Raw genomic sequence first — 27410 nt, forward strand, 5'->3', positions numbered from 1 at the left:
AGGATGCCATAAGCAGTAGTTGAAATGCTATCAAGTTCTAATAATCAAATGTATAACCTCTTCTTAATCTACAAGATTTGCATGAGATAACGAAAATTTTTCAACCATATATAACTTGCTTTTATATATGCAGGTATCATCTGAGAAAATATAGAGTTCTTTGGTATCATCTGAGAAATTATAGAGTCCTCTGGTGGACCACATCACTTGTCCACAATTCCACTAAAAAACTTCCACTTGTTTAAAATTGTTAAGTTAGTAATTAATTTTTGTTTTAAAATTTTTTCTAACCAACAATTTTAAACAAGTGGAAGCCTTTTAGTGGAGTGGTGAACCACATTACTTGTCCACTATGTGGATCTTATAATTTCTCGTATTGTCTTGCGATTTTGATATGTATTCATACCAGTTATTAAATGCATTAACATATAAAAGAAAGTCGTTTCAAAAAGATGTTTGATGAAATTCTAAACACTAGTGAAGCTTCCCCCATAATTTTAGCTCTAAAATCTGAAGTTTTTAATGCATGGCACTCAAGTATATTATGCTTGCAAGATTTAATAAAAATTAATAGAAATTACAATTATTATTTTTTCATTGGTATTACAATGTAGAAAAATCCAACATTAAACAAATAACAATAATGTTATTCCTTCCAAACAAATAAATTATAAATGAATGATAAATTACTTCAATGTATTATATTACATTACTATGCAACATGATCACAGGCCAGGCGTGAATGGTACACCTGTTCCTGGTAGCCAAGAACTCCCAGCAAGAAGACCTTTAACACTGAAACGCAAGGCCACATTTGGGCTGGTTATAACATGAAATCCAGGCCATCTCACTCTATATCTGGTGGATGAACGAGGCCCAAAATTCTTATACTCCCCATAGTACAAAGTACTTAGAGCAAAACTAGACCTATCCCATGCCAACCATCCCACTGGACTCACCAAGCTGTCTATATAAGTATGAAGAAATACTGTGCGGGAATATTGCATCCAGGGCCGCCCCAAGTACGTCTTGAACGAGCGAATGTAGGGCTTGAGGTCTGGTGCGGCCCGTACTTGAGAGTTTTGGATCGAAATCCCGGTGTTTTGATATGGATCATTTCTACCTTGGGCCGTGATCACATTGACTTGGCCCCTTAGTGGCCTTCTTACATATATCATGCAATTTTGGAACACGACTGCAGCATTACCAAATATGAAATCTATTGTGCCATAGATGTAGCATTCTCTATAGAATTGGCGTTGGGAATGGACCATGAGGGTGTCTTGGTAACCTTGGATGGCACACCGGTAGAAGATGGAGAGATCCGAAGCTGATCGGAGCGCGACTGCTTGGCCCCTTAAGGGACCAGCAGTATTTCTGAATGTAATGCCACGAGCCATGAAGTGAGTGCCATCAATGCCTTAAAAAAAATAAATAAATAATTTTAGAAGACAGATAAATGGTCATAATTTTTTTTAACTGAATGAATAATTAGGTAAAAGAATGGTTATAACTTATACATCATTGTTTTTATGATGACAGACCTAGATATTTAAATTGTTGTATTATAATAATACAACAATTTAAATATCTAGGTCTGTCATCATAAAAACAATGATGTATAAGACCTAGATTAATGACCAGAATAACTAAAAAAAAAAAAAAAAAAACTCTTGGTTCACCTTTTGCTTTAACGTTTAGGCTTAGGGTCCGTTTAAATATAACTTATTTTACTGAAAACTGAAAACACTGTAACAAAATAATTTTTAAATGTGTAAATAATACCATGGGAACCATTTTTAATGAAAAAATTACTGAAAAGTGAAGTTTGTGAGTCCCTTGAAGAGTGCACGGAACCCACTGGGTGTGCACTCTACCGCTTATTTTACTGTGAATAGTACACAGGTTGAAAAGTGAGAAAAGTCAAAAACAATGGTTAAAAAAAAAAATGCAAATGCAGGAATTATAATTTCTATCCAAACACTCACTTAATGTCTTCCAATTATTGATTGAAATTATATATTTCATATAAGAAAAAAAAAGTTGGAGGAGGCAAGCTATAGTTTAATTTATAAGTCAGGACAAGATACATTCAGATTTGAACTTTTCACTTTGCAGAGTCTCCATCAAGACCAATTACAATTAGTTGATGTTGATCCTGAACTCCTGATGGTATTTAAATTGTCCTGATATTATTAGCTGTGTAAATTGCATAGCAAAAGTGAAGTCCAAGTCCTATTCTTTCGCCCCCCAAAAAATAAAGTGTTCTATTCCGTACAAGACTTCAAACTCAATTTTCTCACACATGCATATGCATAAATTAATCATTATTTGTGAAGCTCTCACTTGCGTTTGTGTGCAACAAAAGGCATAACTTGATTGTTTTCAATTTTAATCAAAAGCTTTCACATGCGTGAAATTATACTTAAGTAACATAAAAGGCATCGTACATTTTAAAAGTTTTTAATAGTAGTCGTACCTTAGTTTAAAAATAATTGATAAAGCTTCAAGCAATGTTCTTTTTATTTTATTTTATTTTTTTATGGAAAAGCTTCAAGCATTGTTCAAGACACTAGAAGAAAGTATTTTCGCATCAGTCTTTAACACTCATATATAACTGACAAGGAGAAAGAACAATAATCTATACATATATACTATCAAAATTAATTTAGCAGTAAACATCAACAAATTAAGAAAAATAAATCCTTAATTTCTCTCAATCAAATTTCTTCAATAAACACATATTTCTCTAGAATATGACACATTCTCATATGCATGGAGAAAAACAAGCAATAACTATACATATATTTAAAAGAAAATGATTTCTTCATTTTAAATGGATTTATTTTATAATTTAAATAGTTATCTTCTTTTTTTTTTTTTTTTTTTTTTTAAATATCAATAACAAAATGAACAGAATATGACTATCTCTATTTCAAGTGAAATGAAGAATTCTCAGTTGGCGAGATAAAGAAATCAAAATGCTTACCTGCAGTGGCAGAACTATAGGTGGTGTCTCCTGCTCCAACACTCCGGCCGCTTGAGATAATCGTAAACCTCATGCCATCACCAATGAGCATAATATTATTGTTGTTGTTGCCAACCTCAATGTTTTCGAAATAAACCCCTCTCTTCACATGTATAACAAACCTCCCAGTACCTCTCCTCCTTGATGCTGCGTTAATGGCTGCTTGAACCGTCCTATAATTCCCGGAACCATCTTTAGCCACCACAAGATTTGCCTTTATTGAAGACGTTGATGCTTGCAACAGCTTCCTTTCATGCTTTGTAACCCAGCTTGGAAACCCATATGTATAATTACTTTCTTCATCTAGAATAACACCATTAATGGCCAAACTATTGCTAATGAGCTCAGACACATTGTTATTGGACATGATAGGTGAGATAAAGTCTGAAACATTTAACTCCAAAGACCCGAGTCGACACGTTTCTAGGTTTGTGAGGGCTGTGCTTAGCCAGGTTTGTCCATCAAAATCTGTACAGCTACGATTTGTGCCTATACCTTGAAGGGTACGGTTTAATTGCAAAATAGTGCACTCATTAAGTTTCAAACAATCTGACCAAGCTGCTTTTTGGCGATTGTTCTCAATTTTTTCTCTAAATTGCAAGGCATGTATTTGTGCACTCATGGCACGATCCAAGGCCACTTGGATCGCCATTTTTCTGAAATCAGATCGGTTTTCTGGTGCAAAATCGTGGTGGCTGTTGTTCATGAAGTACTTGCATTGTTCAGGGTGTGGGGTTTTGTTGCACCACCAGTCTATGTTGGAGGAATTGTTGGAAGAAAGGGCTGTGAAGAAGGTTGTAGAGAAGAGAAAGAATATTATGAATAAGAGTCTGGTGTTCATGGCCATGATTGTTTCTTTTTTGTTTCTATGATTTGGGTATTGAGGTTTTTAAGGGTCATATCTCGGTGGTGGGGGTTTCTATATGTAGGAGATACAGGTAAGTAAAATAGGTTGGCTTGTTTGAAAGATGATGAATGACAAGTATATAATACAAGTGCAAGGTTGACATAATTAAGATATTGCATCTTGACTTTACTTATTAATCATGTGTACAGATATAATGTACCTTCTTTGCGTGAATAGTTGTTCACACAATCGGGACAATCGATGAAGTAAGAGAAAAGGGACCAATCATATTGGAGTAACACTAATTATGTCAAGCTATTGCACCCAAAAAATAAAAAATAAAAAAAATAAAAGACCTATATTAAAAATATTACAAATTTTATTATATAAGTTTTGCAAATTGATGTTTCCCTAATCATTAAAAAAAAAGAGTTCAAATTATTATTTATAGCCAATTTGAATGGAGTGGCAGAGAGAGGGAGTAGAGCTCGTCGATCCATATGTACTGACCATTATTAAGATATTTAAGTGGCACTAATAATACTCTTGCCACATTAATTTGTAAATATTTTTTATAGTAAAAATTTCAAATTTGTAGTAACTTCAACATTTTTTTATAATAAAAATGAGTCTAATCATGATAGACTTATGTGAAAATGATGTTATTCAAAACAAAACTTATTATATATTATCTTAGAAAGTTGAGTAAGAAAATTGTATTTATGTCATTGCTCAATATTTTATGCTTTTATGATTCAATGGTTTAATGCACCGTGTTTTGAGCAGCTAACATGTTACAATATACTGGCAGGTCGGTGGTTATGGCCTTTTGACAAAGAAAAAGCAAAATTTTAGTTTAGACGAAAATTACAAGGGAAACAAAAATGTATATTATATAAGATAATAGAATTTAGAAGTTCTTCTTGTTTTAAACAAATGCTTGAGTAGGCTTGAATATATGAATCTATTTTAGATTTAATTGAAAAATATAAGGTATTATAAGTGAGTCTTATATATTTATGTATTTTTGTTGAGTGTATTTCCATTATATTCGAAGTAACAGTTTCTTTGAATGGAAGAAGTTATGCATGTTGAAGTCACTCAAACTAGGTGTCTAAACTGACCTTAAATTTGGGTTAATCCACGTTCTTTCTAGTTTGTAGAGTAAGCAATAATCACTTTAGTCATTAAGTTCAACTATGAAACTTCAAAGAGAGTATGAACACTACTAATTAACCAATTAATGTTTACTTAAAGATTATGTATATTTATGTGTGAGCTTTATGACAAAAATTGGAACTCTACTTCATTGTCACCGTGTTCATTTATATTTAATGATTTCAAAAGCTTAAGAGAAAAGTTTGCATGTGAAGGGTATAACTTAGTTCAATAAGCTAGGTTGATTTACCTAAGGATTAACACTTATAGTAATACCCAAATTGTTATCATTGTAAAGATGGCCACTTTACATATATAGCATCAACATGATAGGGGACTTTTTATTTATTATATACTTATTTTGTCTAGTTTCCATGCTAGCAAGGTTTGCTAATAATGTCCACGCGCGATTTTCTTGATTTGGATGGAGTATTAATACAATCACAATTACTATGACCATTATATACGTAAAACCTAATTACTTCTTGTTAGGATAACATCAACATTAATCTATGTGAGTTATTTTTATGTTAATAAAATAAACAACAAGTGTCAGGGATTGATAAATGGGTAACATAATCAAAAGAGTGAATAATACACTACAGCATTACTGAATTAATGAATGGGCAACAAAAAACACTTCATGTGTTGGGCAGAAAATGGGAGGGATTAAAGGTGAAGGAAGGAAGGAGAGAAGAATGGTTTTTCTCTTGTTTGGGTTGGTTGAAAATGAATTGTCGGAAAGGAATGAAAGGGACCATATAAGGAGTGAAGAATTGTGTTTCTGGTTGAAAATGCATGGTAGGAAAAGGAATTGTTTGGGAAAGATTAAAGGAACCGGAAGGAGGGGGAAAAATGGTGTTTCCCTCATTTGGTTGGTTGAAAATGCCTGATAAGGTAGGTTTCCTTTCTGAAAAAGACCTCTTTTCATTTGGGAAAGTTGGGGCCGGGGGTGAGAAATGAGCCTAACTCTTAACCTAACCCCTACATTGTTACAAATTCTTTTTCAGTATGGCCAAATCTAATGCATTCATTGATCATAATGGAGTTTTTCTTTTACTTACTTACAAGAAAGGAAGTGGAAATTCAAACTCAAATTTTCTTTCATGGGAGAATTGGATAATATCACTAAATCAAAATAAAGTAGATTATAGTAAAATCTTCAAATCCATAGAGGATTATTTGACAAATATTTATTAAATAGCAATATTTATAATAATTAGATTATATCAATTCCTTGGAATTAATATAATAATTTTATTAAAATCCGTCAATCATCACTAAAGTAAATTGAGGTTCATTTATATGGATCGAATAAGATCCAATTCAATTATTTAAAACAAGTGATTGCATTTTATTGGGTGAGAAGATAACTAGATTCTGTGAATAATTTCACATGCAATGAGGTAGAAAGTTCTCCTAAGAAATGCATTAAGTGATTGTCTTTTAGGATGGTTAGGAAAATGTAATCCATTGGGAAAAGTTGGTAACGTGTTTGGTATGAGTGTTTTTTATTGGAGTGTTTGAGTTACGTTACTTATTTAGGGTGTTTAAAACTAAATTTAGAAAACTCATTTTACTCGTTTTCAGTTTTCAAATAACGTTGCTTAATAGTACTTTTGTAAATATTTTGCAAATCATGGGTCTCACTCTTGATTAGACAACACATAACTGACTTCCCTCTCTCACTGGTGGGGCCTTCTTTTTTGTCAGCTTTTAAAAAATAAAACACACACATACCAAATACACAACTATATTTTTTCACACACTGAAACATGTTATTTGAAACATGGGTTATGTTAACGAGTGTCGTACGGCATTGGTTAAGAATCCATTTTAGGAAAGTTTTGATATCAATTTTATGAGAAATGAAAAAAAAACTGTCAAAACATTAATTGTTTTTTTTTTTTTCCATAAAAACTTTCTTTAATTAGATTCTTAACCAATGCCGCACGGCACTCGTTAACATTTCCCTTGAAACATAGTACTAAACACATTTTTTGCTTTATGGATACTGTAAACACGTGTTTCCATAACATTTTTTAAACTGTAGTTTTTACATCATTTTAAACAATCATTCTTGAGATCTCCAATCAAACATGCAATGGCTTACGAAATATGGATTCCAACTATTAGGAAATATGACAATTCCTTCCCTGAGTTTGAGTGAATACTCTCATTGCCTGATATTCAATAAATATGACTTCAAAGTCAACCAATCTAGCAAAACCAAGCATAGTAAACTAGATCTTGAGCACTATAGATTATAGAGCAAGCCTAGATAAAAGGAATTTTTTGCAACTGATGGCTATGAATTAATTTTAGCCTTAATGAATAGAGGTTCATTTTTCCATGTGAGGTGTCTGGAGTTTTTGAGAGTATCAAAACACTATTCTCTATGAAGCCTGGACACTAATAAACGCTAATCTTGTGTAAAATACATATTAGGCAATTAACCATTAACGGAATTGGCGCCAAGATCCGACCAGGGTTTGATTTTTTTATTTATTTTTTAATCTTCAATCATTCCTGCCCCAGGTAACATTACTACATGATTTTAGATAAATCCTCACAAGATACATAGATTTTTGTGCAATTCCTAACACATTGTTTTGTTTGTTTATTGTCTTCTATTTTTTTTTTAAAATTATTTATTGTAGTTGAAATATATACTTCCTCCATCTTAATTTGTTGGTCGTCTATTTCATTTTGAAATATTTCAAAATGAAGTCTTCTTCTTAAAATTAATAAATAAAATTTCTATCTTATCCTTTGCTTTTTTTAGAAAGTCAATACCATTCTTTTTCTATAGTTTAAACTAATAAGGGTATTTTGAAAACTTATACATTTTTATATAATAGACAAGATAATAAAAAATGCTCATTTACAAAGTTTAAATTTTAAAACAGGACAAATAAATGGTATAAGATTTCAAATTTATTTCAGTCTTTGCTTGCATGTGATTGTCAGAATTTAAAGGTTAAACTAAAATTTGACTCTCTCTCTCTCTCGATCTAGAAAAGTGAATTAAAATTAATTACCACTAGGCCCATTGGGTTAGTGCCTTAGTGGCCCAGAACACGTTGTTATTCATCTCAAGCTCGCATTCTATTGGGCTCACCACCCGTTGCAACATAAAATTGGAGGAGAAACATGTGCAAATGGTGTTGTCAAGTGAGCCCACCACGAAAAATGATTGGGCTAAAACTTTCCTTGATGTTAGATTTTTTTTTTTTCTTTTGCTCAGAACTCTTTCCCATTACTGAGTCTGGAGAGTGGAGAGGCCTCAATATTTCCCCTCCATCCTCCTCCCCCCCCCTGTTTTAATGGAAAGAGGGGAAAAAAAAAAGTTTAGTGAGGAGGAAGTGATTGGCTTAACCAAACCAACAAATATATGAGAATAAAATGTGATGACGTTGAGAATTGTCACCAATAAGTCACACCGTACTCGCGAGTCAACGAACCTGCACAACAAGAACAAACGGAAGAAAAACCCTTAGAGAGCACCGGTGTGGCGCCGGCCAAAAGCCCTCCGAAGGTTAAGTCAGAATTCGTCCCTTGAGTTATTTTGAGGCGTTTGAGAGGGTCAAATCATCTTACCTTGATTTGCGTGAATATTACTCCTTTTTATAGTGGTAGAGAGTTGCTTTTCTTCTTAACCTCCAGATCTTTCCAATGTGGGACTTTGATACAATTTCCCTTATTGGATCTTAGGGCTTTTCTAGGCAAATAGAGGTTTCGGATCATGGGCCCTTACCATGTCTGTGCGATAGGCCTTCAGAGCGCGTGGGCCCATCTTTACAAAGGTCCAAACAGTGCCCATCCGTCAGGCCCATTAAGATAAGCCCATCAGACTAAATTTTACTATCTTCAGTTGCCCCCTTCACCCCAATGGTCCGTCTGCTTTTAGGTCAAAGGACCAATGGGGTGACGATTCTAATGTATGGGCGTGACGGGTATTTTGATGACGGAGTGGGATTCGCGAAACAGAAGGTTGAAAATGTTTGACGGATCCAACCGTCAGATAGGACGACGGTTTCATATGGATTTAACCGTCAGACATGATGACGGGTATCTTGCCATTTCAGACGGTTTAATCGAGTCGACGGTTACAAACTGTTGATGCGAGCAGACAGGTTGTCAGCATTTATTAGCATGCCACGTGTCAATCTCTGAATGGCCGTTGTATAGGATCGAAGCGTCGCTTCGTCTTCCGTGCATCTCCTATATATATGAGGCGTCTCAATCTCTCATTTTCGCATTTCCAAACAGAAAACGTCTGTCGGAGAGAACCGTCAACCTTGTCAGAGCAATCCGTCGAGTACCGGTAACCACCAATTACCAACCTATGGAGAAACTCGCTTTCGCATTGATAACGGCTGCTCGCAAGCTCAAACATTACTTTCAAGCCCACACCGTGAACGTAATGACCGACAAGCCCTTGCGAAGGGCACTGAGTAATCCTGAAGCCGCAGGTCGACTGACACTGTGGGCAATAGAATTGAGTGAGTTTGATATCAAGTACCGTCCGCGTGTGGCCATTAAAGGACAAGCCGTAGCCGACTTCATAGCGGAGTTTACGCGTGACGAGGACAAGGGGGCAGAAGAACCACTCAAGTGGAGCATCTTCACCGACGGGTCATCCAATCGGCGAATTGGAGGGGCCGGCATAGTGTTGCTGTCGCCCGAAGGGGACAAGATCGAATGTATGGTCCGTCTCGACTTCCCCATTACCAACAACGAAGCAGAATACGAAGCGGTGGCGGCAGGACTCGACCTAGCCAAAGCCGCCGGAGCTGAAAGTGTGGCCGTCCATTGCGACTCTCAGGTCGTGACCAATCAAGTAAACGGAGACTACGAATGCAAGGGGGAAAGGTTGAAGAGATATCTTGATCAAGTGAGAACGAGAGTCAACGGACTAAAAGCGACGGTCGTCCAAATCCCCAGGGGAGAAAATGAGCTCGCCGACCGGCTAGCCAAAGCCGCCTCAGCAGAACATGTGATGACACCGGGTAATGTACTTTCCTTCGTTCAACTCTTTCCACTAATAGACCCCGACAATATGCAGGAGATACGCTCCGAAAGAAACTGGACCACCCAGATAGCTTCATACCTGAAGGACGGGTTACTGCCACAAGAGAAGGAGGCAGCGAGGAAGCTGAAAGTCCAAGCGGCGAGATTCGTCCTGATAAAAGACGTTCTTTACAAGAGAGGATTCTCCCGCCCTTATCTAAGATGCCTCGGGGTTGAAGAGGCAGACTACGTAATGAGGGAAGTGCACGAAGGGATATGCGGGAATCACTCTGGGTCGCGGTCGTTGGTGCACAAACTGGTACGAGCTGGGTATTACTGGCCAACCATGCAGAAGGATGCCGAGTCGTACGTTAAGAGCTGCGACAAATGCCAGAGGTTCAGCAATGTTATCGGACAGCCAGCTGAGGAACTGACCCCTATGACGGCTCCATGGCCGTTCGCACAATGGGGACTGGATATCATGGGACCCTTCCCAACTGCGGTAAGGCAGCTCAAGTTCTTGGTAGTGGGTATTGACTACTTCACAAAATGGGTAGAAGCGGAAGCCTTGGCCACCATTACAGAAAAGAACGTTAGAAGTTTTGTTTGGCGGTCCATCGTTTGCAGGTTTGGTATTCCTAGAGTCCTTGTCTCGGATAACGGGAGGCAGTTCGACAACAGCCACTTCCGGGATTTTTGCACACAGCTGGGAATAAAAAACCACTACTCATCACCCGCCCATCCTCAGGCCAATGGCCAGGTTGAAGTCACGAACCGATCCCTGCTAAAGATTATCAAGACTCGGCTCGAGGGGGCAAAGGGAATATGGCCCGAAGAATTACTGAGCATACTGTGGGCGTACAGGACAACGGCGAGGACTCCGACAGGTGAGACGCCATTTCGACTGACATACGGGAATGAGGCGGTCATCCCCGCAGAAGTTGGCCTCACAAGTTACAGGGTTCACAACCATGACGAAGGCAGGAACGACGAATCAATGAGGCTACAGCTGGACCTGATAGATGAGGTAAGGTCGGCAGCGGAGCAAAGGATCGCAAGATACCAGGAACGCATGGCCAGACATTACAACTCCCGAGTCCGACACAGAGACTTCCAAGTAGGAGACCTCGTACTCAGGAGGGTCATGGGTGCAGCTAGAGACCCTACACAGGGAAAGCTCGGCCCCAACTGGGAAGGACCTTACCGAGTCACGGCATGGAAAAGGAAAGGAACATACCACTTGGAGACTACGGAGGGGGAGAAGCTACCGCATCCATGGAATGCGGAGCATTTGAGGAAATACTACCAGTGATAGTAACACGGCGAACGGCAACCAATTTTCCATTTGGCTTTTTATTAACTATTTATAAGTTTTTTCTTTAACATGTGTTTCTCTTGCTACAATCCCGTCGTGCCTTTTTTAAGCCCAAGGGGGCAGGCACTTTTCCTTTACGCAATTAGATACCATTATAATCTTCTTCTACTTTGATGTCACTACAATTGTCCCCGAACTTAACGAATGCTAGTTTAAAGTCCAAAAATTGGACGGATCACCAAAACGGTGAGAGTAATACAAGTCCAAAAGTGGACGGATCACCAAAACGGTGAGAATTCTACATGTCCACAAAGTGGACGGATCACCAAAACGGTGAGAAATACAAGTCCAAAAGTGGACGGATCACCAAAACGGTGAGAAATTCTAAAAGTCCATAAAGTGGACGGATCACCAAAACGGTGAGAGTAATACAAGTCCAAAAGTGGACGGATCACCAAAACGGTGAGAATTCTACATGTCCACAAAGTCACCAAAACGGTGAGAACAGTACAAGTCCAAAAGTGGACGGATCACCCAAAACGGTGAGTAAATTCTACAAGTCCGTAAAGTGGACGGTATATGCGCCATAATGTGGACGGGTAACCAAAACGGCGAATAAAATTATCCATAAAGTGGACGGATCACCAAAACGGTGAGCAGTTATACAAGTCCACAAATTGGACGGTGTTGAGTCCACAGAGTGGACGGATCACCTAAAGCGGTGAATAATTCCGTCCATAAAGTGGACGGACCACCAAAACGGTGAGTAGTTACACAATTCCACAAATTGGACGGTGAACTCCTCAAAGTGGACGGATCACCCAAAACGGTGAATAATTCTACATGTCCGAAAAGCGGACGGACCAACAAAACGTTTAGTAATACTACGTGTTTGTAAAATGGACGGCATAGCAAAAACGGTGAATAAATTACGAACATACACAAAGCAGACGGCTCTAAAACGCCCACAAGGTGGACGGACAACATGACGATATAAGTTAGCTTCAATAGTTTAGCTTATAAGTGGACGGATCAACATAAAAATTAAAATTCAAAATAAAAATAGACGGAGAAAATCCTTAACGGATACAGATCACGAAAAGACAATTAATGAAAAGCATTGTTCAGTACAAATGAAACTTCAACGAAACCGTCTACAAGTTATTAACAATACATAAAAAGGGAGACGGATCCTCATCAACAATTATATGGTTCACTCTGCTTTATTGGGGTCGACAACAGCGACCTCATTCGGCATAGCGGACTCTCCGTCACCCTGAGCTGCCTCTTCTCCAAAGAGATCCTCCGTATTTTCGGAGGCGGCGGGTAGAGCAGACGTCTGACCTTGATCAGTTAGTGTTATCATGGACAAGTCCAGATCTGGGTAGGCCTTCTTCACCTGACGGAGCGAATCGTCGAAGCCTTGAAGGAACGATCCTGCCAGCTCCTTCAACAAAGACTCGGAGTTGCGATATTCGCTGACGGCGTCATCCCTTGCATGACAGAGTTTTTTCTTCAGATCCTTCACCTCGTCTGCTCTAACCTTCAAGGCCTTCCCAGCCTCCTCCGTCCTCTGTTCAAGTTCTTCTCTCGTCTTCTCAGAGAGTTCAAACTTCTGCTCCATCGTGGCCTTCCACTTGTGCAGCTGGCCAAGCTCCTCTTCCGTCTGCCCAAGTTTTGACCGTACCCGTTCCAGAGCCGCTTCACGGTTGAGGCAGCGGTCCATCAAGCCCTTCATCATAACCAAGGACTGAAATAGACAAAATTAGAAGTGTCAAAAATGAAACTAGGGAGTGGACGGACATAAACTGAAGGATAAGGAAAGTTACCTGTCCGACGGCAAATAACCCCGTCTCCCCCATCACCTCCGTCGAGTGATTCCCAAGATCCTCATAGTCCTCTGCAGAAAGTATGGACGTGAGTTTCTCCAAAGCGAACTTCGAGTCCTCACGGAGAAGGGGAGGGGGCTTCTCCTCGCTGACGGGTGGAGCATGCATTAGGCCCTTACCGGCCCCTTGTTTAACTTGGGTGACGGCCTTAGGGCCCTCAGCCATCAAGCCCACCACGGGCTCCATTGACACCTTTGGCTGCTTGAGTGGACGGTCGGACTTGGGTGGCTGCTTCCTCTTACCCGATGACCCCGGCACACTGGGAACAACGATCTCACCCGTCTTCTTTTGCTCGACGGCTAGAGATTTTATCATTGCCCTTCTCTTGGCGTCGTCCATTTCTGCAATACAGGACGGATGATGATATTTTCTCAAAAATAAAATTTAAATTTCAAGGGTAAAAGTAGACGGACTCACGTTTGTGTATTCTTTCGTCGTATGCAATGGCCTCACGGGTGGGTTCTGGACCGTCACAATACCAGTGTATTGTCTTTGGATTCACTAACTTAGCCCAGGTCCTTTCCTCCGGCCTAGTTTTTCTGCAAATCTCTTCAAGGAAACTAAATTCCTCGAGGCTAATCTGCGGACGCTGTCTACCTGCAAAGACAGACGGTCAAAATACGCACATAAAAGTGTACGGATATGTAAAAAAGGACAAGTAAGACGGGTGTATACGTATTTGGTTTATTATTCCCCAAGTTGTATCGACGGGCATGTACTCCGTCTCTCCTGGACGGTTCATCCATCTGTCACCCTCCAGGAAGAAGTAGCGACTCTTCCAGTCTCTATTTGAGTCTGGGGTCTCAAAGATAATCTTCAACAGGGGACTTCGACTAGCAAAACGGTACAACCCCCTTGATCTGTCAATCTCATCTGGACGGTAACAGTGAAGAAATTCACGGACCGTCAATCTCCTTTCTCCGTCTGACCATGCACCATAAAGAATCTCCATTGCTATGAAGACCCTCCAGGCGTTCGGAGAGATCTGGGTGACGGACAGTCCCAGGTAATGTAAGAGTTCTCTATGGAGTGTAGAGAGCGGGAACCGAAGTCTAGCCTTCAACACCTGCTCGTACACTCCAACGCCCTCTACCCCGTCATAATAACATTTCTCCGACACGTAGGGGAGACGGATTGGAATGTAATCTGGTATCTGAAAATTGGTTCTAAAGGTACTGAAGTGTCTCTCCCGGATGACGGACGTGAACCTATGCACTGTCCACTCTGGTAACATGATGAACTGCCTTAGTCCATCAGCACCCACAACGGACTCCGGTGCTTTATTCCCGTCGTCAGCAGGACCCCCTATTCCAATTATCTCCACATCCTCACTTGTTGAGGACGAAGAGGATGCAGACGGACTCCTATCTTCGCCTGGACTATCTTGGTCTTTATGACCGGACGGGTATACACTCTCGTATTCCGTCACGTCACGAACCACCGATTGGTTACTTGACGCACTAGACATTTCCTACAATTAATGATGAAACCTAAGACTTGACGGGTTTAAAAACATTGACGGGTATAGTAAGCCTAACAACAATGCTTGGACGAAAATGTAACTTTAAGAAATTGAAGTAAATACTTACCACACCTGGCGCAGAACGGGTGACGGTTGTGGTAATTGGTGGTTACCGGTACTCGACGGATTGCTCTGACAAGGTTGACGGTTCTCTCCGACAGACGTTTTCTGTTTGGAAATGCGAAAATGAGAGATTGAGACGCCTCATATATATAGGAGATGCACGGAAGACGAAGCGACGCTTCGATCCTATACAACGGCCATTCAGAGATTGACACGTGGCATGCTAATAAATGCTGACAACCTGTCTGCTCGCATCAGCAGTTTGTAACCGTCGACTCGATTAAACCGTCTGAAATGGCAAGATACCCGTCATCATGTCTGACGGTTAAATCCATATGAAACCGTCGTCCTATCTGACGGTTGGATCCGTCAAACATTTTCAACCTTCTGTTTCGCGAATCCCACTCCGTCATCAAAATACCCGTCACGCCCATACATTAGAATCGTCACCCCATTGGTCCTTTGACCTAAAAGCAGACGGACCATTGGGGTGAAGGGGGCAACTGAAGATAGTAAAATTTAGTCTGATGGGCTTATCTTAATGGGCCTGACGGATGGGCACTGTTTGGACCTTTGTAAAGATGGGCCCACGCGCTCTGAAGGCCTATCGCACAGACATGGTAAGGGCCCATGATCCGAAACCTCTATTTGCCTAGAAAAGCCCTAAGATCCAATAAGGGAAATTGTATCAAAGTCCCACATTGGAAAGATCTGGAGGTTAAGAAGAAAAGCAACTCTCTACCACTATAAAAAGGAGTAATATTCACGCAAATCAAGGTAAGATGATTTGACCCTCTCAAACGCCTCAAAATAACTCAAGGGACGAATTCTGACTTGACCTTCGGAGGGCTTTTGGCCGGCGCCACACCGGTGCTCTCTAAGGGTTTTTCTTCCGTTTGTTCTTGTTGTGCAGGTTCGTTGACTCGCGAGTACGGTGTGACTTATTGGTGACAATTCTCAACGTCATCAAAATGCATTCTCTTAACAAGTATTTGAGCTTTTCAACCGAAAATTTATAACTCAATAATATTGTTCAGTCTCATTATATGGAAAATTTGAATTTGAATTTTCATTCTTTCACTTATAAGCTAAAAAAGCAATTGAGTTTTCATTCATGGATAAATAAAATGCATTCTTTTGATAATGTTAACCATTCTTTTGACTAAAAGTCATCAAAATTTGAGTCTACATTACAATAATCATCATTGGTGGATTTGAATTCTCATTCCTTCACTTATAGAATAAAATGCTATCTCTCCCCTTATTATGAAAGTTATATAATTTGACAAGATTAGCTATATATTTTACAAGAGAGGATTTTTTTTTTTTTTTTTTTGAGATGAAGATAGGATGTGAATAGACAGTTATATACTTATATTTTCCTAAAAGTAAAGTAATCATTTGTTAAAAAAAGAGGGATGAAAATGGATGCAACCCTTTCCTTAAACTTTAAAAAGTACAAACCCTGGTGTGTGCCGTTGGGAAAGCACTTTTCTACCTTCCCTAAAAGAAACCCCGAAGTAAAGACAGAGACACCTCCAACTCCAAGGCTCCAATCATCAAGAAAATCCGGGCGTCCTTTCAACTTCCTATTCTTTTAATCAATTGCTAAGCAAAGCTATAGCTGACTTCGCCAATTTTGTGGCTTTGTAAATTTCTTGGAATTCCAATTCTTGAATTTTTTTTTTTTTTTTTTTTTTTTTTTGAGAAACCCAATTCTTGAAAATTTAATTATTAGGGAAGCTTATTGGTTTTAACGCAATGATAACATATAACTATTGTGGGTGGGCCTTGTTGACTCATATATAGTCTTGTTGTGAAAAAAAAGTTAATTTTCATGTCATGCCAATGCTTTTTGTTAAGCACATAATGAAAAAGTGAAAACCTTATCATGGACTACTTGAATTGATTTGGAAGATCACGTGTATAATCCAACAGGAAAACTAGATAAATCTTGGGGGAGAGATCATGACTCATGAGATGAATCATGTAAAACCTTAAAATAAGGAAAAATGAAATTTTTTTTTTTTTTTTTTAAAGTTTCTTTTTGTATGAGATTTTCATACATTAGTCTTCCATTAAAACGGTAAATATAATTAGTTTTTGACACAAAACAATAGACAATCCAGTGTCCACCATTTAAAAAAAAAAAAAAAAAAAACTTGCTTTACATCGGGGTTTTGATAGTTTTATATAAAAAATTATATGAGATTTTCATACATTGGTCTTCCATTACATCCGCAATACATATAATTAGTTTTTGACACAAAACTATAGTCAATCCACCAATTTTATTTTATTTTTATAAAAAATTTTCCTTTTGCAATCCACCAATTCAAGACCATCATTACATTGGAGTTTTGATAATTTTATATCAAAACTATCAACATATAGATAAAAGTACAATATTATTGTCGTTAGAGACTGAAACTAATAGTTTTCAAGAAATTTTCTTGAAGATAAACCGTTTTTGTAAGTTTGTTGTTGCAACTAGTAGGACATGACAGTATGACACATGATGTTAGCTTTGGAACAGCAAAAAATTCAAGTGACCTTGGCACATTTAAATATGAACATAGTTATTTGGCTTGGAATTTGAATGACATATATAATGCTCTTGCAAACTATATACATTGGGTGCAAGTTTCTTTAGTATTGTATATATCATATTATATAGTACTTAAGTATATGCGTTGGGTTTCAGTTTCTTTGGTGTGAGATATATTATATGGTACCTAACCGCCAAAAGAGAAGGAAGAAGAAGTATGCATGACTTGAAGTATTAATGGTACCCGTTACAAATCCATTTATCTAAATACACTGTAACCAACATTCACCATCTTATAAGGGGGCGCAAGAAGTGTTTCTCTCCCAATTGTGTGTGTATGACTCTCTCTCTTTCTCTACTGGATGAATTGAATGTTTCCCTTCAATTCCTTAGTAAAAGAGAATCATTGCTTCCCTCTAAAGTACTAAATGCGAGTATGTACTCTTTCTCTTGCATTTTCTCATAGCCTATGTTTATATATGTATAGCTCCTATTGTCATATGTATGATACTATATCCTAGAAAAGATACTATAAGTTAAAAGGCAGTGTTGTGTTGAGAAAGAGAGGGAAAAAACAATTGAGACAATGAGTCAAGTTCAATGGTTGTTGGTTTTGGTTGCGATGACAATGGTGGTGGCGACAAAGGTGGCTTCACATGATTATGGGGACGCGTTGTCGAAGAGTATCTTGTTCTTTGAAGGCCAGAGATCAGGGAAATTACCCCCTAATCAAAGAATGACTTGGAGGAAGGATTCAGCTCTTCGTGATGGTTTTGACATCGGTGTAAGTCTTTTTATCTCTTCTTGTAGTTAAAGTCTTTTTTTGGTCATAGATATGATAAGATTAGAACTTATTGTGTTAGCACTATTAAGATTGCTCTTTGATTATTGCACTTACCACTTACTCAACATGCTGTCTAAATTTTATATGGTTATGACTTATAAATAGAGTAAGAGAGTACTTTTTTATGGGTAAGACTTAGATGCAATACTTAGGTGCTATTATTTAGGTTCTACTTTTAAGATACAGCTATGTGGCTTTTTTCTCATAAAGTAGAAGTGTATTTTAGGTAATTATAATCACGTGGCTAAATCTTAAGAGGGAAATCTAAGAAACAGTATCTAAGTATTGTACCTAAATTTTGCTTCTCTTGCATTGTTTGATCAATTTTTGATGTCAAAGATTTTTTTTTTTTTTTTTTTTTAGTAGAATGAAAAATTTGAATGTGCTATTGCTAGTTTACCATAGCAAAAGTTCCAAACAATATTATGATAAAATCAAGGGAGTCAATACTGTACCGGACGCTGTACCGGTTTTGCTAGCGGTACGATATATTTCGGATACCGGTCAATACCGGTGTACCGTTTCGGGTTTACCGCTATTTTTTATATTTATAAAATATATATATATATATAAATATATGTATGAGTGTGTGTGTATATATTATAATAAATATAAAAGTTTACCATAAAAAATTTCCTCAATTCAGAACTAATTATTCATGATTTTAGAATTTAGTATCAATTAAAAGGAAAAAAAAAAAAACACAATATAAAAATAGAAAGCTTAAAAGTTACCATTGCATACTAAGAAAACAAATAATACTAATAAGTTAATGCAAATAAGTTACCATTCTGCCTTAACAAAAATTCAAAAATTACAAAACTTAAAAAAAAAAAAAAAAAACTTTTTTCTATATTGGCCAATATTGCCCGAAATTGGCCGATACGGCCGGTATTTTTTCTGGTACGAAACCGGGGGGGGGGGGTTATATGTACCGGTTTGCTTGCCGATACGGTATATTCCGGTGATACCGGCCAGTACGGTATGGAATTGACTCCATTGGATAAAATACAAACACAAACACACAAAATCTTTTGGTGTATTCAGGTTGAAAAAGGTAATTAATCTAGTTTCTGAGAGAAAAAAGTAATTGGTTTGTGGTTTTCCATGCTTGTGAGTTTAGAAAATAAGTTAAGAGGGGATCATTTTGTGATTTTAATGAATGATTTTGATTATTGTAACTTACGGCAGTTATTAGCGAGTTGAATTTAAGTGTTACAAATTTGGGAAGATTTGCTTTAATAAACATAACGGAAAATTGTCCAGTTGCCCATTGAGTAATAGTAACCACCTAAGTTGATAATATCTCTTTTAATATTGAATGCCAATTACCTGTCCATGTCCATGTGATTATTTTTTTGGTTAACTTCTTTAATTTGCTTGAATTCTTTGGGTCTAGTCTCATATAAATTCTGTGGAAAATTGCATTAAAAAAATGTTGAAAATTAGAATAGTTTGAAAGATGAGGATCCTTAACAATGACTCAAATTAAAGAAGTAATTTGAAGGATTAAAAAAATGGTTTTGGGTACGATTCCTCTCTAAAGAAACATAATTCTTAGTTTTTAATATGGCTGTCAAAATCGCGATTTGGATCGTAGGATTGCAAGATTTTATGATCCAACCTCACCAAAACGTTTAGGATCGCACTAGGATCGTAAAAATGGTAGGATTGTATGAAGAATTGTGTAGGATTGTATGTGATTTTACCGATCCTACCAAAAACATAAATTTTTGGTTTTTTTTTTTTTTTTTAATGGCATAAATTTTTTGTTTTGACGAAGGTTTAAGGGTTTTCATTTTTTCATGTTGTGATGGTATGACTTTTTATTTTATTTTTATAAAATTATGTTAACCTAAGTAAATGTTTTTTAGTTTCTAGTTCACTTGTAATCAAAATGAAGGAATGCTTCATCATTTCTAAATGAAGAATTTGACGTTGGTTTTGCTGCATTTTAAGCTATAATGTTGTTAAATTTGTTTGATCAACATACTAACTTATGTTCTAATATTACTAAAATATTTTTTTATATATAATTTTATCAGATATGCTTGTATTTGTATATTGATTGATTGCTTTTTTTGAACATGCTCTTTAATTGTTGCTAAGCGTTATAACTTGAATAGTTGAGTGTGAAATTGTATTTTGATATTTTTTGCAGCTCTAGTATACAAATATATAATGTTTACATAGATGATGAAATGGATGATGATTAGGAATTTGGGATAGTGGTTATAAGAACCTCAGAATGAGAATAATTATGTTCACTTCACCTTAATCTTCCTCTTACTTTTGGATTTCATATTGTAATTAGTTAGTTCCCATTTGCTAACTTATTTTGGATTTCAAACTTGGAAAATATTTTCCATATTTTTTGATAAATATTTTGGTATTTGGTTGCTAATTAAATATTTATTGAACTTTTTAAATACATTGGGTCAAAACTTAAATATATTTGTTTCGTTAGTATAGACTTAGCAATGTATGACATGCAAATTATATCATATGATGTAAATCTTAGTTTTTTTATCGATGAATTTATAATTTACGTGATTATTCAACATACAAAGTCATTATCAATGTGTTTTTTGCTTTAAATTTGAAAATATGTAGGATCTTACAATTCACGATTCGATCATACAATCTATGATCCCACCTGCCTTTAACGATCCTACGTAAGATCCCAATTTTGACAACCTTAGTTTTTAATATCTTGCAATTCCTTTCAGAAAACAGAAATTGTAACTTGTGGTCAAATTTATGTGAACTACCGAGGGAAAGGGATTAATCAACTTTTTATTTTATTTTATTGAAACAATTGTTCATAATTTGTGGGCCTGCATTTTATTCATCAATGTAACCTCAAGAAGCTTCAGAAAAGACTTACTTTTTTAATACTGAATTTCATTTTCTTCACCAATTTTCTAAGACTTTTGTTAGAAAGTAAATTTTTTTTTTTTAAATGGTGAAATTAATATGTGATAACTGATTTAGATGACTCTGAGGCCAATTAATATATTTCTGTTTATTGCAAATTGAGCACTTCAAAACAAATACGCTTTTGGCTAATTTTTATTTTTTATTTTTTTCACATAACAACCAAGCATTTTAAAATTTTTAAACAATTTAATCCTATGCAATTGAATAAAATAGTTTGACGAACATTTTCAAGTTATATCAACTATCAACTATCGAGTACATATAATCCCAAAACAATACAAACTGAGGTAGAGCTAAGAATTTTTGCTTGGGGGCCAAACTATGATATATATAAATTAGTTTAAATAAATTCAAGCAAACGTTCAAACACGTATATAAAATTTAACAACGTGTCATTTTTCTGAATTTTTTATTTATTTATTTTTATGAACATCATCTTCCTAAACTTAGGTACTTAAGTAGGACAAAACTTAAGTATAGTGCCTTATATATAGTATATTAATTAGATTCCCTAATTAAATTTAAACATAGTTGTATTGAATTTAATTGTCATTGAAAAAGAAAACATTGTTTATATTCATATAGGTCTATTACTAACATAATTTTTATTATATACTAATCACAATATACTAAAACTATCTAAACAGTTAAGAAAAAAATTATGAAATTTTTTGTATATAGCTAAACTTATTGATAATTCCATGCCATCCCTAGGTTGATTTGGTAGGTGGATACTATGATGCTGGTGACAATGTCAAATTCAACTTTCCAATGGCATTCTCAACAACAATTTTGGCATGGAGTGTATTAGAGTTTGGAAATTCCATGGGCTCGGACCTTTCAAATGCTTTGGATGCTATTAAATGGGCCACAGACTATTTTCTCAAGGCCACAAGCATCCCTGGCTTTGTCTATGCCCAAGTTGGTGACCCATATGCTGACCACAATTGTTGGGAGAGACCTGAAGACATGGACACACCTAGAACCTCCTATGCTGTGAGCAAACAATTCCCTGGCTCTGAAGTTTCAGCTGAAATTGCCGCAGCACTTGCAGCCTCTTCCTTGGTGTTTAGAGCCATTGATCTTGAATATTCTGCAAGGCTTCTTAGTAGGGCTAGAACGGTAAATGAGACCCACATCCTCTTATTTAGAAAATTATATATATATATATATATATATTTTTTTTTTTTTTCTTTTGTTAAAATATATATATTTTTGCTCTTTTTTTTTTTCCTGCTTGCTTCATGTGCTTGAGTTCACTAGCCAAGTATTAATTAAAATCCTCTACTTCACTTTATACTTTACCAAATCACATTATATCATATGTTCTTTTTTTCCCCTTATAAAGTAAATAAAGTTTAAATTGGAAAAAATCAACCACATATCATACTACAATTGGTAAAGTATAAAGTGAAACACTTAGAATAAGACAAATAATTTATATTCAATAAAGATGTGACTTGTGTCCTAAATAGCCACAAGTCAGTCTCATGTCCAATTTAGTTAGCTAAACTCCGTTTGTTTCATTGGAAAATATTATGTAAAGATAATTTTTTGCATTTTCCTGTGTTTGGTAATAAATGGATCAAAAGAAAATTATTTCTTAACTTTTTTTTTATTGTTTTTTGCTAAATTCTTTGGAAAAAGACTTTGGGGGTGTTTGGTTTGTATTTTCAAACAACTATTTTTAGTTTTTAAACAACATTACACGTATTTCCATACACTTTTTCACCCACACATATTTCCACAAATGTTTTCAAACAATAATTTTCAGTTTTTAAACACATGTACCAAACAGACCCTTTATCTCACGCAAAACTAAATAAGGAAAACAATTCTATCTCATGCGAAGTTAAATAAGAAAAGTTAAGAGATAGTTTTTCAACTCATTCTAAGGACGCTACCAAATATAGAATACTGAAATAATTTTCTAAAAAATGCTTTTCGAAAAATGATTCATTTTTCAGAAAATGTTAATGTCAAAACAATCAGAGAAGGAACGTTGTAAACATTGCTTTTATTTATTTATTTATTAAAATGAATAAACATGTTTGCTTAATCATTGATGACTATTTTTTGTGTATGGATTAGGTTTTCGAATTTGCGAATCAGTACCAGGGATCTTATAATGATGGTATTGGCCGATGGGTGTGCCCGTTTTATTGTGATTTCAGTGGCTATCAGGTGTGCATCAGAAAGTTGTTAATCAACTAGTAATTAAGATGATAATTCAACATGTATCATATATCGTACTAATTTTCACATAAGAATGTATGAATTTCCAATATGCAAAATCCCATTCGGACATGTAACAAATTATGCCTTTGACCATAATTTACAAATTACAATCTCAAAATATAAGCATATTAATTAATAGCTTAAGTGTGTACACATCATGTTATATGAGTAATTATTAGGTATTTCTAAATTGCAGATGAGGTGTTACTTTATAACAATAAATCAACCCAACTAATTCAATGTATGGGTTAGAAAGTTAAGTGAAAAGTTAATTTTATAATAGGTTACTAGCTTATTTCAATTAAAAAATAATAATATCATCCTAGTTGAAGAGTACTTAATAACTTTTTGAATGTATTTTATAAAAAAATAAAAAATTCTGTATGTATTTGTTCTCACTTTTTAGACTGAATGCTTTGGTTGTTATTCTAGCTAGAACCATTCACCAAGATGACTACAATTTTTATTTATTTATTTTTTTTGGGCAAGTTAATCCATGAATTGGTATAGTTAAATTGGTAAAATTACATTGTTGACAAGACAATTTCTTACAGGATGAATTGCTATGGGGAGCTGCATGGTTATATCGAGCAAGTAAAGATTCTAATTACTGGAATTATGTTGTAGAGAATATACACAATTTGGAAAACACTGTTGTCAAAAATATAAATGGTTTTTCATATAGTGGTGGAAGTTATGCTGAATTTGGATGGGACACAAAGCACGCCGGAATTAGCATACTTGTTTCCAATGTAAGTACATACTTGCATGCATAATTACTTATTTTCTTTAATTTCCATAGAATTCTTGTGCTCAATGTATTAATTTATTTGTTATGACTTTTTGAATTAGCAGTTGGTGATGAATAGCAACCCAAATTTTAGTCCCTTCATTCCTAATGCGGACAAGTTTGTGTGTACTGTGTTACCTGAATCACCAACAGTTTCAGTCCAATATTCTCCAGGTAATTCTATCGCAGCTATATTGGCATTATTGACATCAGTGTTGGGAATAATCTAATTGCACAAAATAAAGTGTTGAGTGGTGTTTCAATCCTAGACCAGATTTATCTTGAGTGTGGATAGAAAAAATTGTATTATTTGAGTTAAGCAACCGTACAAGACTTGGAATTTATAACAAGACAAACTCCACGCTAAAGTGATGATGGCAATTGGGCAAAGCGGGATTAGATTATGAGTGTTCTGTCTGTTCTTCGGGACAATAGCGCAAGTAAGAGGGTATGACAAGTTGGAGGTATTTTGTCATCTCTAATAAGATGACTTAAGCATTGTTGATATGGAGATGGGCAACAAAAAAGAGAGGCATATGTGAGAGTATTGAGTAAGAGAGAAATAATTGTTTTAGAAATAGTAATATGATTGTTTTAAAAATATAAATTATAGATAGGATATGTATTTTTTATAAAAATAAAATAAAAATAAGATATGTACTATATATATATATATATATATATATATATACACACACACATTGGGCGGGAAGGGATGAGCCAAGGTAGAGTGAAAAACCTACCCAAAGCAAAGTAGGCTACCAATGATATATATATATATATATATATATATATTTTTTTTTTTTAATTTCTTTTTTTATAATGAGTATCATCCCAATGATTAATTGTTCAATTTGGAATGAGGCAGTTTATATAAGACAGTGGGCTGTTAATCCTAAACTCATATCTCTAACATATTTAACTTCTTTCTTATATATGTTCCATTTGAGTATTAATAATTACTTTTATTGATAAAATTACTAATATTTAAATTGATCAGGTGGGCTTTTATTCAAACCGGGGGGAAGTAACTTGCAACATCCGACAGCTTTGTCCTTTCTTCTTGTTGTTTATGCTCGCTATTTGAGTCAAGGAAATAGAGTGATTCATTGTGGTGGAGTTGTTGCCACTCCGGCTAGGCTTATACAAGTTGCCAGAGGACAGGTATGTATGCATGCATTTCATGGTTTTTCAAAATGGTATAATTTGATCAACTTTGATTATGTTTTCTCAAAGAATAGCATATTAGCAATCACTCCAAAAAGTAGAAAATTTCATCTGGTTATTATTACTAGGTGCCTCATTAAAATGGAAAGGGTATTTAATCATTTCCCACATGAATCGGAGTTTTCAAATATTGCAATTCTTTTTCTGTTTCTTAAGATGATTCAGAATTCAGAAATCGTTTTTTCACTTGAATTTTTGTTAATCATTGTGACATTTGAAGCCAAATGAATCTATCACCTTCCTAGGGTGAAGTTTCAGACAAGTGCTCCAATAAATATATTAGACAGAACACCAAAAAAATAACGTGTGACCATTTTTGGATATATGTCATGCCGTATCATATCCGTATTAGAACGAGATCTCATTGCAATTATAATAATTGTAGGGCCTTCTTTTTTTTAGAGTGGGACTTGTTGATATAATTAACAGTCAAGAAATCAAATTGAACTTTACCAAATCAATGAAGGACTACTAAACTAGTAATTTAACTTACTCAAAATTCAAGTAAAGAATAAGAAAGACAAAAAGGAAGATTTGGGTTATGTTAAGAGAAGATCTGCTAACTTTCCAATGGCTTTCTTAAAGACCCAAGTGTTAGGACTTAATTAAACTTAGGAGTAGAATATATATAAATTAAGGTTGACATTTATAATGCTATTGATGCAGGTGGATTATATACTAGGAAGTAACCCATTGAACATGTCATACATGGTGGGATATGGAAAGAAGTTTCCTCAGAGGATACACCATCGTGGATCTTCCTTACCTTCAATTAATCAACAACCAGGGCCCATTGATTGTAAAGGTGGAACCCCATATTTTAGCAGCAACAACCCTAATCCAAACTTGCTTATAGGGGCTGTTGTTGGAGGACCTGATATCAAAGACTCATACAATGATTCTCGAGCAGATTTTGTGCAATCAGAGCCAACCACGTACATAAATGCACCTCTTGTGGGGCTATTGGCTTACTTCAAAACACATTGAGACTCGTAATTTTATTTATTTATTTATTTTAACTCATACAATTTTTATACGTACATTGATATCATACTTTGTTTATATGGAAGATCTACAGGTGACACATACTGTACAGAAAGGAAAAAAATTTACAATAAAAAGATTAACTAATTCAACTGAATTTGCACTTTGACTTTTGTTATCAAGACTTAACGCGGTGAAAAAGGAGAAATTAATTATTTGATCCATTAGGTAAACTACAGCTTTCTCTCACATAATTTTTGAAGAAGCAATAAAAGAAAATGCAACCAAATGTTGGTGACATGTGTGTAACTAGGGGTGTCAAGTGTCCACCCCACATGACCAACCCACAAAACCCAATCGTACTCAACCTATTGCCACCCGATCTGATTGCTCTGGTAGTTGGATGTGGCTCTCGACCTTTAAAAACCCAACACCAATGAATAGATTTTGGGTCTCCTCCTCCAAAACCCGTGAAACCCACCTAACAAAATACATCAATTTTAGTGATTTCTCAAGCTTTTCGATGACTTTTCTAGCTAGATACGGTCGATTTCAACGACCAATATAGTTAAATCTGGCAGAGATACTCCAGATTCAACAGAAATTCATCAAATCCAACGAATTGTCTGTACAATTTGGTGGAAATCCCTCTAGATCCGACGGGATCTTATCGGATCTAGGATGGATATGGTGAGATCTCATTGGATCAAACAATATCTCGCTGCTTTTTGGTGGTTTTTAGCTTCACTCGAAACTGACCACCACCCGACAAAAACTCAAATCGACCAACCAGATACCTTTATGGGTCAGTTGCAAATCTGAAAATTCCTTACCCAATTTGATGGGGTCAGTTGCAGGTAGGGCACAAACCCAACCCAAACCGACATGTGAACAACCCTATCTGTAACTTACAAGTGAGATTCTCTTTTATGTCAAATGAGGGAGTACTAGTGTAGTTCATAATACACTGAATAATTTCACGAAAAGAAGGGCGCTGCATGCCT

General features: G+C 35.9%; 3 protein-coding genes across 5 annotated transcripts; 1 reads left to right on the plus strand and 2 right to left on the minus strand.

Annotated features, from left to right (window-relative positions):
• Positions 1–589: 589 nt before the first annotated feature.
• LOC115981896 (probable pectinesterase/pectinesterase inhibitor 60) lies at positions 590–4017 on the minus strand. Its single transcript, XM_031104327.1, has 2 exons — positions 2990–4017; positions 590–1420 (listed from the first exon to the last, which is right to left on the minus strand). The coding sequence occupies exons 1-2, from the start codon at positions 3873–3875 to the stop codon at positions 726–728; spliced, it is 1581 nt and encodes a 526-aa protein (XP_030960187.1). The 5' UTR covers positions 3876–4017; the 3' UTR covers positions 590–725.
• Positions 4018–12489: 8472 nt separating this feature from the next.
• Positions 12490–15486, minus strand: LOC115979793. Of its 2 annotated transcripts, XM_031101852.1 has the most exons (4): positions 14840–15486; positions 13668–13847; positions 13191–13591; positions 12490–13111 (listed from the first exon to the last, which is right to left on the minus strand). In XM_031101852.1, exons 3-4 carry the CDS (start codon positions 13587–13589, stop codon positions 12575–12577), a joined length of 936 nt encoding a protein of 311 aa, XP_030957712.1. In that variant the 5' UTR covers positions 13590–13591; positions 13668–13847; positions 14840–15486; the 3' UTR covers positions 12490–12574. The 2 variants fall into 2 exon arrangements, with proteins under 2 accessions (XP_030957712.1, XP_030957710.1); XM_031101850.1 differs by lacking the exon at positions 14840–15486 and having other exon boundaries at positions 13668–14285.
• Positions 15487–17667: 2181 nt separating this feature from the next.
• On the plus strand, positions 17668–26458 carry LOC115979487 (endoglucanase 4-like). Of its 2 annotated transcripts, XM_031101538.1 has the most exons (7): positions 17668–18167; positions 21882–22289; positions 23259–23351; positions 23960–24157; positions 24261–24369; positions 25196–25359; positions 26089–26458. In XM_031101538.1, exons 1-7 carry the CDS (start codon positions 17970–17972, stop codon positions 26407–26409), a joined length of 1491 nt encoding a protein of 496 aa, XP_030957398.1. In that variant the 5' UTR covers positions 17668–17969; the 3' UTR covers positions 26410–26458. The 2 variants fall into 2 exon arrangements, with proteins under 2 accessions (XP_030957398.1, XP_030957399.1); XM_031101539.1 differs by lacking the exon at positions 23259–23351.
• The last annotated feature ends 952 nt before the right edge of the window (positions 26459–27410 follow it).

The sequence above is a fragment of the Quercus lobata genome, chromosome 3 (genome assembly GCF_001633185.2).
Source record: "Quercus lobata isolate SW786 chromosome 3, ValleyOak3.0 Primary Assembly, whole genome shotgun sequence".
In the NCBI taxonomy this organism is placed as follows: domain Eukaryota; kingdom Viridiplantae; phylum Streptophyta; class Magnoliopsida; order Fagales; family Fagaceae; genus Quercus; species Quercus lobata.

What these genes read in the sequence shown, in the direction of transcription:
- LOC115979487 (XM_031101538.1), top strand. Translation starts at nt 17,970, where the DNA reads ATGAGTCAAGTTCAATGGTTGTTGGTTTTGGTTGCGATGACAATGGTG. An exon ending in GTGATTTCAGTGGCTATCAG is followed by an intron (nt 23,352 to 23,959) that starts GTGTGCATCAGA and finishes AATTTCTTACAG; the next exon opens with GATGAATTGCTATGGGGAGC. An exon ending in TTCAGTCCAATATTCTCCAG is followed by an intron (nt 24,370 to 25,195) that starts GTAATTCTATCG and finishes TAAATTGATCAG; the next exon opens with GTGGGCTTTTATTCAAACCG.
- LOC115981896 (XM_031104327.1), bottom strand. Translation starts at nt 3,875, where the DNA reads ATGGCCATGAACACCAGACTCTTATTCATAATATTCTTTCTCTTCTCT. An exon ending in CTATAGTTCTGCCACTGCAG is followed by an intron (nt 1,421 to 2,989) that starts GTAAGCATTTTG and finishes ATTTTTTTTAAG; the next exon opens with GCATTGATGGCACTCACTTC.
- LOC115979793 (XM_031101852.1), bottom strand. Translation starts at nt 13,589, where the DNA reads ATGGACGACGCCAAGAGAAGGGCAATGATAAAATCTCTAGCCGTCGAG. An exon ending in GGTTATTTGCCGTCGGACAG is followed by an intron (nt 13,112 to 13,190) that starts GTAACTTTCCTT and finishes TGTCTATTTCAG; the next exon opens with TCCTTGGTTATGATGAAGGG.